The following is a 15,290-nucleotide window of genomic DNA, read 5'->3' as shown; positions in this document are numbered from 1 at the left end:
CCAACAAAGTGAATAAAAGATGAACACAACCCCACTTTGCATTGAACCGTTGTTTTTTTGTGTATGTGTGTGTCTGGTAATGCAAAAACCTTATTTTACTTTTATACCGAAGTATATTGTGGAAGCTGAACTTTATTTTTACTTTACTATAACTATAGTGAAAGAGTTCAATCAGGACTTTTTACTTTTACCAAATTATTTTGTTAGACGTATGCATTTAGTTTTACTTACATAAAGTGAGTATTTTTGAAACCTCTAATTTTGAAGGACTGCTGTGGTTTCTCCATTTGGTAAGCTGGAAAAAACACCATCATGTGCAACAAAGTCGTATGTTAAAAGGAGAGAAATGAGAAATGTAGAGGTTTTATCACTGCACAGACCTCTGAAAAGGGGTGCATGGTATATTATTAGCATCTTATTAGTGTACATTTAATAACACAAGAGAATGTTAGGAGATCTTAAATTGTGTTCATGAGATGCATGTAGAGGCTCAAGTGTGGAGGTTAAATACAGGCAAAATTGAAGAATTGGGAGAGTACGGGTTAAGTTATCGAATTGTGCTTCTGTGATGTCAAAATGTCAGCACCACGGAGGGAAAGTTTTGCAATCTACCTCTTAAAAATTGTTTCAAAACATATGTACAGTATAATCAAAGAAAAATGTATTTGACATAAAAGCTAATATTTTGGCACATGAGATCCATCACTAAACATTGCCCTATTTGCAACTTGTTGCTCAGAACATCACATGCGGTAGAGAATTGTGGATAATATACTCCGGCAAAGTCTGCTTAAATGCGTTTGGATTGTGGGTGGAGCATAAGACCACTCTGGAGAATTGGGACATGCTGTGCATTCGAACCCATCAATGGGGACGAGCAATTAATGAAGAAAAGGGTGGAAGGATGGACATTGGAAATGACTGCAGTGGACTTAATGGTCACAAGTGACAAGGAAGATTCTGTGCAAGTTGCTAAAGGTGAAAGAACAGGTAAGATGCTATAGGTCACACTCTAAAATCCAAGTATTGTGCAGAAATACACAAATTATTGTACTAAGAAAAAGACCAGACAGTTTTTTTTCCCCCAGAAAATGTTGATTAAACAAATGGTGAAATTGAAGCACTTGCACATTTTTACCTTTGATAATTGGTTTTCAGAGAGATAATTATTAACAGAGATTTGCTGATTTTACAGTTTTTTCCTGTTGCAAGGACAAATTTTATTATCAGAAATATCAAAAATAATGTTTAAACATCATTATCAAAAACCCTAGAAACTAGGGCTGTTGTAAGCTAAAAGTTCTCTCTGGTATTAACCCTTTATGAATGACTTCAACCTTCTTGATCAACAAACTTAAAAATATAAAATCAGATGATTCCAAGTCTGCTGTTAACTGCTTATAAAATGGAAAAAATATATATACTTTTACACCCCTGAACTATCCCTTTAAGGTGTACAGAACTGTGTGAGATGCATGATTGAGTTGTTGGAGGCAAGAACTAGGGAACAAAGTCAAGAGTTCTTGGAAAGGGAGGTAACGCTTTTAAGAGAGAACGGACGCCTAGCACGGCCATGCTTTTATTCAATTGGGGCTTAGTGGAGCCAACAGGGCCTCACTGTCTCAGACACTTAATTACAACCCAAGACCGTTTGCTTTGCATTCTGGGCCAGCGGCGTCGGCGGCAGCCGAGCGTTGCAGCCTCTACTCACTTCCTCCTCGATCTCTGCCAGGGATTTGATCGTAATGCCCATTAAATTGACTTGCTGCATCTGAAATCAAAAGCAGGGAGCGAAGGAGGGAGAGGGAGAACAGGAAGGACGAAAAAAAAAGAAGAAACATGGCAGTTAGGCTCAAGGCTAAGTAAGCAAGCTTAAAAACTTTAATCCTTTCCCGCTCCCTGTCAATACAAACGGGGCTGTAGTGACAGCCATTGCCAGCCCGCCAAATGGACTGCATTGAGCCAGCTTTTCCTGACTGCATGCATTCATCTCTCAGTGTGGAAGAAAGAAAAGGAAAGTAGGTGCAGCAAAGAAAAGTAATGTCCACCTGAAGAAATGAACTAGAAATTTACTCTATCCCTCTCAAGTTGCATTAATAGTCAGGAAACAATCATGCATTTGTCAGCTGACCCTTTGCATGTTTTTTTTTTTTTTTACCTCCTGAGGTTTTTTATGAAACTTCTCTGACACCACAAAGGGCACATCTTCGAGAGCTGCAAAAAAGAGGACAGAAAACAAAGTTAAACTTTATACAGGAAGAACATTTTAATCTTTAGTCTTAAATGCGACTACTTTCTGAAGTCTAAATGCAGGATTACAAAACAGCAAAGCTATCACCCCCTCCACCCCCCCACCCCAACGTCTCCCCGCCTTCCGTCTACTGAGAGAAGATGAAAGGATTTTTTTTATTCACTGTTTGAGCACCTCCACTCTCTCCTCCAACCCAGCCCTTTTTCCCAGCCCTCTTCCAGTTTAATTACTCTTGATTATTCCTGATTCTGTCGTGTCTGAGAGATGTTCACCTCAGAAACAAAGACACGCTCGCACTGTAGGCACAGAAAAGCGTATAGAAGGGAGACAAAACACTCACAAGATATCAAATTTGCATGAAAATAAGCCACACTGTTCCGCCAGCAAAAAGTGGATTGAAATGAGGACTTGCCAGGAGCGTGGTGGTATAATTAGCATTTGACCAAACAAACGAGCTTCAACAGAGCTATAATTAAGCAGGCCTGTAATTAAGTGTATGCCCTTTATCATAATGATCGTGGTTAAAATGGTGTGATGGCTGCCAGTTGATTATTAATGGTGTAACCCCGTCCTGCATGCATCCTGCACTGGAATCAAGGTGTCACGACTGTCAGGCTAGAGAGCAGCCCTTTGTTTATAAAATACATTAGGGCCCAAATTAACACGGGGTGACAGGAGACACAAAGCCTCTCGTTTCCACGCTGAAGGGGGAAACTGCAGCTGCTTGGCTTCATTCTAAAACTCTGAATTTTAGAGTGACAAAAACTTGCCTGTGCTGGCTCCAACCACAGCTCCAAAAATAAAGGGGCTGCGCTTCAAAGAGTTTTTCTTTAACCCCCAGTCAGGTCACAATGCTGGCCCAGGAAAAGGAACTCATAAGTGTAAACAGAGGCTCTTCGTGAGTCACCGCCTCTGAGACGACAATCCTGTTGGCCTTTCCTGTTCAGAGCAATTTAAAAAAGTTCTGACATAAAACAATTTTTCTCAATTTGACACTTTTGTGACTCGGTTATTACATAGATGCAGGGTTTGGCACTTAGATACAACTCTAATACAATCTGATCTGTATGTTCAAAGCATGGGCCTTACCCTGCAGCCAAGAGGGAAAGTTTTTATCTTTCTTATATTTCCCTCCCATACTTTTCTAACAGGCTGAACACAGAGGAGCTGTGAGCTCAAGTCAACATTCTTTGAGGCTTGTAATTACAAAAATAATATGCTACAGTAGATATTTACAGTATTTTTACTTAATATTTGATTTTATCACATGAAAGTGAACCTACAAAATACCGTAAAAGATGATTGTTTCTAGACCAATCAGAGATGCACCAAGAAATGAAGTCTTCACCATAGAAAGGCAATTTTCCGCTGCTCACCAGCTCTGACTGGCCAGTCATGACCTTAAAGCTACAGTGTGTAATAATTACAGGGATATACAGTCCGAAAGGTAATATATTATATATAACTATGTTATTTATCATCATCTACGAGCTCAGCCTCTTAACCTTAATATTTGCGTTGCCTTAGAATTCGTTATTTATAATTACATAGGAGCGGGTCTCGCAGCCATGGAGGCAGACATCTTTGCGCTACGGCAGCGCAGAGCCAACAAACTAGCGATTGCGAGATCGCCCATTACGCTCGAAAGTAACTACGGCAAGTTGAGAGAGATGAACTGAGACGGTACTGAACAATAGATGGCAGTATTATGCCTGAGAATACTATCTGTAAAATTATCTATGTAAACAAACCTCATCACTTGAGAAGGTAGGTGATGCGGACGTCGTGGAAGACATTTTGTCCCGTAACACTCGCCGTACTGTTGGGGGGGAGAAGCGGTGGGGGGGAGATGTTCATGTTGCTGCAGTCTGCAGTCTGGACGTTAGATGTCGCTAAAAATTACACACTGTAGCTTTAAAGGACCTTTTATTTGTTTATATCATCAAATGCACCATACCCATCAACAACAATCAAAAGGAAGTTGCTTTTCTCCATGCATGGTTGCCTACTTAGCAATGTTTTTGCAACTTTTTGAAAACATTAACTAACAAAATGTCTAGCATCTTTTTCTGGTATTATTGGATACTTTAAGGGCTAACATCTCAGTTGCCAATGGCTGGATTGTTGTTTTGGGCTTTAAAGGTTGCCCCTTACAGTAGGTTTAACGTTAGATAAGACTTTATGAATAACTTAACAACACTGTCAGTTTCACCTTTGAGTCACATTTGCAGGTCCTAACCCCACATGCTGTAAAGTCGGGAGGTTAGTGACAATAAAAAAAAATCAATTATTATTTTAAGAGGTGAAACTATTGTGTTTATTTCTCCAGTATCTTAGATTATCCATTGATATTTAAAAACTTTTATTTTAGCACTTAGCTCCTCACTTAGCTCCTTGGGCAAGACACTTCACCTGCATTGTCCACTGATGGTGGTCAGAGGGCCCGGTGGCGCCAGTGTACGGCAGCCCCGCCTCTGTCAGTGAGCCCCAGGTCAGCTGTGGCTACAATGTAGCTTGCCACTATCAGTGTGTGTGTGAATGAATGGGTGAATGAATGTAGTGTAAAGCCCCTTGGTCAAGTCTCCTAACTTCAATAAAGGTGCTATTTAAGTACATGCCATTTACCATATTCAGCGACAGTGATGTATTTCTGTGAGAAGATGAAAGGAAATAGTCAGTTTTTCATTCAAGCTGCTGCAACAGAGACCAAAACCTCAACAGGAGATTTCACTCCTTCTCGGTTTGTTGAGTGGTTTACCCAAAACCTGAACTTTTAAGGTCAAAGAGGAACCATCTTCCACAGCATATCAGTCGGAACCGTTTCATCCCATACTGTACATCATAGGGTGAATTGACTGAAGGCTGCCTTCCATAGATAATATAAAGTTGGAACAAATTAATCAATAATTTGCTCTCATTTTATCCTGTAGATTTTTCACCCATTTATCAAGTAACATGTTCAATCAGGAACAATTTAAGAGTTCATGGTCTACATTAAATAAAGATTATATAAGCAGGCTGATGCTTACAGTAAAGCAAACTGTGCTGATTGCCAATGTCAGACGCAAAAGACTAAAGATGCAGGAGATTACAAAATCAACTCTAAACTGCTTTGTTTTAATTTATTTGTTTAGATTTTAGACTGACGTCTCTGTTGTACACACAGTTAGACAGCCATTGTGCTTTTAGTACAAATGGTTAAAGTCTGGCCATGACAGAAAGGCTAGAAAGACTTTTTTCTTTATGCCGAAAGTTAGATTTTTAGAGAAATCAGTGCTGGCAGTTTGAGGCTTTACAAAAAAGAAATGCTTAGCAGAAATCAGCTACAAATCTAGGATTGATGTACCACTGATAATCTTTAAGGAAAGGGTGTTGCAGCCAAGTGGTTAGAGAGGATTGTGTTGATGTTCTAAAGAGGCTGCAGAATCATTGCTTTGGAGCTAAGACTAACCCATCCTGTTTCCCTGAGAAGGACTCTTAACCACAGATAGGTTTGGTTAAATGTAGAGGATACATTTCCTTATGTGGGACTGTTAAGGGGTCTTTCCTTTCCAAAGTAAGCAATGTGTGCTAGATTTAATAGATTAGTCCAACCTGCAAACTGACACTCAAACAGCAAATGAAGGGATTAAACTTTCTTTCAAAATGCAACAGAGACTGATGTCTCTGCATCGCCTTTATTGTGTTTCCATTGAGAGCATGGAGACATTCACAGCAGCTGGTTAAACCTTAAGACTATAAGTGGATACTACTTTGTCGCTGCCAGGACAAACACCGGGGCAGAGGTAGGCAGGAGGAAAACATCTAAATCAATAACCGGCAAAGGGAAGCAGATTGTGGTTGCTGATGGATCTACACGGCACGGACAGATGGATGCGGAGTGCCGAAGGCCAGAGAGTTTCTTTATTGCTCAAGGATTACATTTAAAACCAGATCTTACTTTGTATTCCTCTACCATCTATACTACAGAGCATATCTTACATCCAGACAAATGGAGAGGCGCAGCAGATGACTTGGCTGTAAGGAATGAATGCTGCACTACAGAGCAATCTGAGGGTGCAAAGGGCAAAAATAATGTAAATCCAATCTTCTGAGACGAAATCCCAGGGTAAAGCATGTTCGAGCCACCCAAGTGGCCACGCTACACACCATTAGCTCATGAGTGTATTGTCGCGCTCAAAACCTGGTACATATTTGGAAAATCGATTTTCTAGAAAAAAAAAAACATCTGGTGGGACTTTTGGTACAGCGACTGTGATGATGGTAGTGATGATGATGGCTGTGAGCTCAGTGGTGGTGTTAAGTAAGGAGGACCCTGTGGCTTGAGTGATTGTAGTGTAAAGAACGAAGTCAGCACAGGCCCCGTGTGGATCATTGCCTTATTAATGGCTCCGTCAGGTGCAATGAGCAATGGCTGCATTGTCATCTCCAGCCCCTGGGCACAGATGAATGGCTGTTTCAGGGCGGGAAGGGCTCTCTCGTACGCTGGGCTGAGCACTAATCCCTCACTCTTCCATTGTTGGATGCACTGTCACCCAGGACCTCAGCAACGCTATACATCGCATTCCCACACCTCCAACAGACACGAGTTGTGCGTGGCACACAAACACACGCAAACACACAGCTGACTGATGGAAAAATATGCGTGGCTGATCGAGCATACCCCATATTACCTGGGCCACAACTCAGGAGTAGCACTTTAGGAATGTTGATGAACTTTTATTTTACACTTCACTAATCCAGCAGAACTGCATTGATCTCTGTCTGGTGTGATTACATGGGTGAATCTTTCTACTCCCTGAATTAAGTGAGGAAAATGTGCAAGCACAAATTAACATTTTCAATATGATTCTATTGTATAAAAGCATAAGACAGAAACAGTCCTAAATAGTACAGCGGCTTCATCTAGAAGCGTTTCAAATTCCAAAAACCAGAATAATCCCTTTTCTCTGCATGCAGTGAAGCTAAGCATTGCGTTTCCTTCAGTGTCGATGTGACGTTCAATTTGAGCCTTATTCTTCATGCAGACCACAGAAATGCTATTCTAGTTGCACACCCGGCTCTCTGTCACCACTGCAGATAATGGTGAGTAGATGAATAGAGAACTGGAGGAGGAGGACCCCTATGCCCACTCACAGCCCTTAGCCCTACTCTGACATGAGAAATGGTGCCCAGGCCTGACAGCATCTCGGAGACATATTGTAGTTTATTTTGTCGCCCGGGCATGCCATCTGTGCCATTCCAATAGAGGGTGTGTGTTCAGGCGGCTGCAAGGGAGAGGGCGCGAGGCTCTGGGTCCCTCAGTAGCTCTGCAGTCGCGGCAGGTCATTAGTCAAATTGCCTAATGAGAGAGAATACAAATGGCCCCCTACCCTGACAGGAGGAATTTTGGAGGTGTCAGAGCTCCTGACCCGTGCTATGAGAACAGATGATAGCGAGTTGCTATTTTCAGATTCTTTTAATGACTATGGCTCTGTGAAACCCATTCTTTTTCTTTTATCTTTTCCCGACTTTTTTAAACCCACAAGACAGATGGCTAAAAAAAAAAAAAAGAGATTATTTGCACAAAAAAAAAAGAAATGTAACTTTTGAATTATTGAAATGTTTACTGGGAAGTCATTTAACATTCCAAAAAGCACAAAAGACTGAAACAGACTATGTGTTGAGATGTTGTTGAATCGATTTTTATTTGTCCGTGTGCCGTTACTTCCTGAGCCTCACTGAAGTATGTGTGGAATATTCTGTTGCAACTCTCCTGACAGCTGGGTTTATGTTAAAATATTAATTATATTTCATCTGAATGTGCAGAAATATAAACAAGTTAAAAAGGTCTATGAATGCTCAGACTTCTAATACTGACGATGGAGTGAAAGAATCTGTTTATGGTTACGAAATAAATGATGAGACTGCTACATTTTTTTGATTTATAAATAAATAGAGTGTGGGCAAAACATGAGAAACTGCACAAAGAAGCTAAATTATGGTAAATAAGATTACTCTTTATCCAATTCACAGAAAATATTCAAATTGTATGCTGCTGATAGTTTGTTATTCAAGTTTTCTATGGACATAAAGGGAAAAAAAATCAATCTACTCCTCTCTAACATGGCAGTAAAAAATCTAATGGTGAGTTTCAGTCGAAGGTCTGCCCCATCACTTTTTATTTAGTCACTTTTTCCGCTTTACAGACACAAACTTCTGTGTATTTATTTATAAACCATCAATTAAGCAGAAGGAAAATGGCTTAAAGTTTTGCACGAGGAAAAAAAAAAATGCATAAAATTGACTCCGAAAGCTAAGATTCACCTGATCTCAGTTGCAAAGTTGATCTTCTGTTAATGTCCTGGAGGTTTTATTTTATTAGCAACATAAAGACTAAAGAACACAGCAGGTAGGTCAGGCTTCAAGTTGGTGAAGTCAAGCTTACTCCTCAAACCTGACTCAATACAAACATTTAAACATCTCAAAGAACACTGTTCAATCTATCATCTGGTAAAGCAACACCTAACAAGATGCTGCTGTTGTCCTAAACTGACAGCCTGGTTGAGAAGATTATTAATTAGAGAGGAGGATTATTGCAATAGTGGAGTTTTACAGGCAATCCACAAAGAAAGGCAAGAAAAAAAAAAGCCTTTATTGGAACAAAGCCATAAAGATCCTGGAGAGGGATAGGCTCTGCAGCAGTCCCCATCACTATGAATACATTATCCAGCTGGTGAAACTCTGTGGCAGCATGATGCTGCGGGAAAGCTTTTCTTCTAACCTCCCATACGTGAAACAGTGATACTGTTTTCTTTATGTAACTTTTTTATGGTCAGGTTACTTCCAAAAATTATATTTTAAGCTGGTTAAATCATATTTAATCATCGAGAAGAGATGTTGAACAAACTTAGATAATTAATTGATTTTAACAGAATCTTCCCACTTAATATTGAATAGGTATATACTGTATGCTAATAATTTTGTCCAGAGTTGCTTTTATAATAAGAAATTAAATTGGGAAAATATTTGTAACTGTTTTATGGTAAGATCAATACTTAAAGTTATGTTTTATGCTCGACAAAGGAAGGTTTTCTTGTATTTATACAACCATAGATTTAACCTCAACAAAAGGAAACTAAACTAATTCAACCATATACTTTCACTTAAAGATAATTATCTTTTTTGTATTGTCTGTAGCAGTCAATTTGAGTGTACTTCCTGTTATTTCCCAGAATGCTTAGCAGCCTGTTTTATATCCTCTGAGGCACAATGCATAAGATGGAGACTCTTTGTTTGTTTGGTTTTGCAACAACTGAATCACCACTTAACTGTTCTTGTGCCTGACTTCATTTTGAAATAAGTTTGTGAAATTTGTTAGATTATTTTAACTAATATAGAGCATAATAAAATTTGTAAATATTGCATTTGTTCAACCCATTTACAGTAGGTCAAGAGTTTCACTTATCTAGGTTGTGAACTGCAATATGAGTATATGAATTACATCAATGTAATCCAATAATGTTAAACGGGTCATAGAATTCAAAACCGAGTTTACATTGTCATAGATGAATAACGATTGTTCAGTGGGTAAAATGGACTTACAGAGAAGTTCAAACCCCATCCACACCTCCTTTCTCTGCAAATCTTACAATTCTAAACTTCCACCATAAAACGGGAAAATTCAGACGAAGCACCGAATTGACATCAACTCAGGGATGTTGCCTTATTTGGTTCTGACCTGTACTTTTGTCACGCCCCAAAATTGACATACAGACCAGCCCAATGGTTTACTATTGTAAATGCAGAGTTCTAGGCTGCACGGAGAAAGGGGAACATTTTCACAGTCTTCCCAATGATCCGAAGACCTGACAGGCATGGAATATTTTTGTCTATCATAACATCCCTGCATAGTTTCATGCTCAGCTGTTCATTTTCTGTAAGCATTTTACTGAAGACAGGTTTCAAAATCTTGGACAGTTCAAAGCTGGATTTGCTATTACTGAAACGAGGGGCTGCCCCGGCCGTAAGGTCATCACAACCGCAAGCTGTAAGTATGATTCAGTCAATAAGCTGTTTATAGCAATGCTAGCATATCTATGGTGACCAGTTTTGGGTTTCGGAAAACAGGACGCTGGTCACTGGACTGAGCTCCAGGGCTGGTCCGGGAACCCCGGCGGCCAGGAACGGAGCGACAAAACCCTTACCATGCCTTACCATGCTGCGCTGCTGCACTGTATTCAACCAAAATCCTGGACGATGAAATTCCTCCCTGACATTTATTAAGGTATGAAAAGTAGGACATTTTCGGGAAAAAGAGGACGTCTGGTCACCCTACTATATCAACAATCTCGATATTTCAGGGACTGAGTGCTTGTTGCTATGATGCGTCTTTGCTCAGCAGCTTTGCTTGTTTTAAACCAACCAGTCAGCGCACAGCTCATCTAAATATCATCTAAAGGAAGAAAATCTGTCGTTTCATGCTAGGGCTTGCATTAGGGCTCATAGAACAGCAAATATGTAGTTTAGCTTCACAGCATGAATTCATACAAACATAACTCTACAATCCTGGATTTAGTGATCTTAATTTATTCCTCTTAATTTCTTTCTCCTTACCTTACCTATTAAGTTAAAAGTAAATGTATAATATGTTTGCATTTAACCAACTATGTTTAGATGTACCTGTTGACATAACTTGGTTGACATAATTCAGTATGTCATTTCTTAGAATCTACAAGGAAACTTGTCAGAGTTAACGGAAAGTTGGATTAGGCTAAATACAGAAAAATCCTCTTAAAGGGTGTAAAGAAAACTCAGGATTTGTGTAGGAAAGTTCAATTTTTAGCAGGATGACAACCCAAAACATGCATTCACAGTACTAACAGAGAGTTTCAGGTCATTGCATATTCACATAATGAGTCAAGTCAAACTTTAGACCCTAACTTAATAATTTTCAGCAGGACTTGATAGCAGCTTTTCTCCGACTGAGCTTACTCTCCTTTGCCAAAAACTGTTGAAATAAATTTGTTAGATAGAAGATTGGCATTTACTGAATTGTTTAACATTGTTATTCAATAAAAAAAAAAAATCATATTTAACCTGTAAAGCTTAAACCATGAAATAGTTGCCAGAATCTCTCTCCTCTGGCATCTTATACATTCCTCCTTTGGGACAACAATGACAGCAGATACTTTTGCATGTCAGTTTGAACATTGCTTTCAGAAGTATTTAAGAAGATGCAAAACCATGGCAGCAGTTGAGAAAAATAACTACAAATGTTTACATTTGCATGTTCTTATCCATACATTTAAAGGTAAATTTGTTGATTTGTAAATGCAAAGACGCAAAAAAGGATTTGCGCATGCTGTCTGCTAAATTGCAAACACAAATCACTTTGCACCCTCTTTGAAGATCTGCTTTGCAGGTACATGCACCAATTTTAGGACAGGCAAACCTTCTGAAGATTATACCAGTGCTGTTAAAGGGTTAAAAGTATAGGGGACAATCTTTGAATTCCCGGTGCATCGTCTTATCTATTGTTATGTACCACATGCCCTTCTTCGTAATGTGCTCACTCCTCACTGCTTTCCTCATGCTGCGCATGTGCACATCTGGTGGGTATATATCCAGTCAGTTTCAGTTTCTGTGGAACAATCTTTTTTCAATCGTACAGGTCATTCATGGTCGTTTGCTAAGTTAGACACTGTGCACAATGCAGACTGACTGTTAACAAAGCTGTTTTTCAGGTCAATGGTGCTGCCGAATGCACATCTGATAGGCATTCCCCAGAGGAGTAGAAGAGCAGGTTAGATTGCCTTACAGGTGCACAGTTATTTAAAAAGTGACTGTGGCAGTTTATTTATATACATTGCTGTGAACTTGCCACCTGATGGTTTAAGTTGAGCAATGTGGTAAGTTTCTATTTGTAAGTTGCTAAACTTAGAAGTGAACTGTATAGTTTGTTGTGTGAATACCCCTTCCATGGCTGGTTTTATAGAAGCACCAATAAATATTGATGTATCAAGAAACATGATTTTGTTGAATTAAATTGCAGATTTATCAATGAACAAGTTTTATCTTTAAAACAGCATACAAACAAGCGTATTATTTTGTATAATTATTTTCATCTAAGCATCAAAGTGGCACAGTTTGTAGCAGGAAGAAAGTACTGCATTCGTTTCGAGTTTTTATTATCTCCCCGTACATGTACGAGTTCTCTCCGGGTACTCTGGCTTCCTCTCACAGTCCAAACACATGAAAGTTAGATTAATATTGATCTCTGAATTGTCCTTGGCATTGAGTTTGTGCAGACACGGTTTTATGTTTCTGTGTTGCCCTGCAATTGACATGCGACCTGTCCGGTGCATTCATCGCCTTTTGGCCATAGATTGCTGGAGATAGGCACCAGCCCATGCGAGGGATCAAGTGGGAGAAGGTGGATGGATGGCTTCACCTTCATAAATCCACAAAATATGATAAAAAATGTTAACTCAGTAATGTAGACGTACTGATAGCGACAACCCAAAACCCATGCAGCTGTAATTGTAGCATATGGTTGACTACAAATTATTGTAAGCGCACTGAATGCAAACTTGTTAGGTCTTTTTACCTTTTTACAACACTAAGTGTGGCCTATCATATAAAATACCAAAAAAGAATATAGAAGTCTATGCTTTTAACATGAGCAAATGTAAAAAAAAAAAGAAATCAGGCTTTTGTGTAGTTTTGTAAACTACTGAAAATAAAGAACCTATTTAAGTTATTCTAATCTGTATTCTTTAAGAAATGTCACAAGGACCCTGTCTGCTAGTTTGCTACTGAGAGCGTTCCTGAAATAAAGTTGACGATCAGAGTTTAATCAGCGGTGCAGAGTATTATGAGACACTGCTATGCCACTGGCATAGATCCCCAGCTGTGGCTGCTGGTAAATGTGCAGCAGAATGTGTGTATAAATGGCGTACGCCTCTCTGGACAAGTGTAAAAGCTGGCAGAGGGCTGGCAGTAAATTGCATGTGCCGGATGGGACGCAGCAGAAGGCACAATTACACAAATCCCCTCTTAATTAGCGGTTCTGTGGGCAAACTAACCCGTAATGATGGGAGGGATGTGGCGAGCCCCAAGAAATCCTAACAAGAAACACTCAGCAGCTCTGGCGACTGGGTCATATGGCTCCAGCTCCCCTGAAGTAGTGACTGACGTGTGATCTGTTTTGATCAGTGGAGCTACAGGAGACGGCTCCCATGCAGCCTCTGCACCTCACAAATCCAAGCCCTTGCAGAGAGTCCTGCCCTCTGGACTGTGGGTAAAGCTGCAGGCCTTCGTGGTTGTGGGTGGCGTTATTAAGTTCTCCATGCTCACAGTACCGGGCAATGTAATGTGGCATCTCACATGGTGAGTAATGAACTGCGCCAGAGCGGAAGCAGGAGGGATGACAGCCAAAGAGGCCTCCTTGGCAGCCACTAACCTGGGCATTCACCAATTCATCATCCCCCAGAACCAATTCACCAATGCTGCACTGTCATTTGTCATTAATTATGCTAATAAGTACACCATTACTCTCCTGATGAAAAAGTGTTTCTTAGTATAATGCATTTACAGTTTAATAGGCATGCATTTGCTTGTTAGCTTTCCTGTCAGACTAAGAGAACTTTAAAAAGAAATGCCCTCAATTCTTCAAGTAAAGCTGCTATGCTTTTGATTTTAAAAATGCATGTGGCGTTATAGCAAAGGCAGGGACTTTTAATGCTACTTTTTAATTAAGCAGTATTCAGTGCACCGCAGCATAAAAATGGTCTCATTTTAGTAAAAACACGGGTGTGTTTGAACTTTTCAAAGTAGACTTTATGGTTCTAAGCAAAGCAGTCTAAGCAGAACTATTTAATATGGCTTCTGGGAGCCCCAGATGCCCTTTTCCAAAACGACTTCATTCCCAGAATCTCATTGTGCTTTCTAAATCACACCACACTTTGTATTAGAAGACCATTAATTACAAACTTAACAAGTCAGCAGAGCCATTAAAAGATCTTTAAGGCATATTTGACCATAAATCTCCTTAAACTATATTTAATGACTGGATTTTTGTGAAATATTTTTTATCAAGTTCTAATTAGATGTGTGATAACAAACCCTGCTGTACATGGGGGCAAATGAGAGAGCCATGACAGGCCCATCCATTGAGGCTGTCCACGTCTGGACACCGAAACTAATGGAGCACTGCTTCTATCTCAGGGACGGCTAGAAAGCAATGAGGGATGAGACTCCACAGTCCAGTCTGGCCAAATGCAAAGTCATTTAAAGTCCTTTATTTGACTGTAATAATGGTCCAGAAATGCCTTGGGGCTTCAAGGCTCCAGTCAAAAAATCCATTAGGATTTAGACAGGATTGATCCTCAAAAAAACGTAATGGCGCCATCACACTGGGAGTGATCATGTTTGGCTGCCAAACCTGGATAGTCCAGTCTGACATTTGGGATGAATAAAAGCAATTATTTTGAGCTGTATTTCAACGCAATTGACTCTCGTCACATATTATTGAATTTCTTTTTTCGGTTTTCTGAATATGCAACAATACTGTCTGAAGTCATTGAATGAACTGTGGGAAAAGAAAGTTGATGCATGTCAACTTGTTCCATTTTATCTTCCATAAAAATTATGACAAAGTCTTTTTGCTGCCATGTATCAATAAAATCTTGCTTCACACACTTCAAAAGCTTTATAGTACCTGCTAAAATCATTTAAAACTATTTCTACAGACACATTTGCCATTTTTTTTAAGAATAGGTACCCGCTTTTGAGTGTGATTGCTTTCCAAAACAGGTCTCTAAATTTTTCACCTATTTCAACAGTTACAGAAAAGAAAAATAACGAATAAAGAACTGATAAAGAAATCTAGAATAAAATTATAGAATTTAAACCAACAATTATCCATACTTTTCTAGATTTAGAAAGTATTTTTTCTCTTTTTTTAAATCAAAAAACTGTCTTTTCCCTGAAAGAAAGGTTATGGAGCCAGAGCCACAACATGAATCTAAGAAAGTCTGGATTGGGTACAGATTAGGGT

At 39.4% G+C, this 15,290-nt stretch overlaps 1 protein-coding gene across 2 annotated transcripts in view; it reads right to left on the bottom strand.

Moving 5' to 3' along the window:
• The window catches only part of mvb12bb (multivesicular body subunit 12Bb), a 55,520-nt gene that overhangs the window by 4,914 nt on the left and 35,316 nt on the right, over positions 1–15,290 (bottom strand). For both annotated transcript variants that reach the window (XM_038287591.1, XM_038287592.1), the window contains exons 8-9: positions 2,159–2,214; positions 1,712–1,771 (exon numbers count right to left, since the gene is read on the bottom strand). In XM_038287591.1, coding sequence (XP_038143519.1) covers positions 1,712–1,771; positions 2,159–2,214 — 116 coding nt within the window. The remainder of the gene's footprint in view (positions 1–1,711; positions 1,772–2,158; positions 2,215–15,290) is intronic.

The sequence above is a fragment of the Cyprinodon tularosa genome, unplaced genomic scaffold, assembly GCF_016077235.1.
Source record: "Cyprinodon tularosa strain WSP-4 unplaced genomic scaffold, ASM1607723v1 ctg240, whole genome shotgun sequence".
Classification (NCBI taxonomy): Eukaryota; Metazoa; Chordata; class Actinopteri; order Cyprinodontiformes; family Cyprinodontidae; genus Cyprinodon; species Cyprinodon tularosa.
Note: the sequence above shows the minus strand (reverse complement) of the source record. Positions and strands in the feature narration are given on the sequence as shown.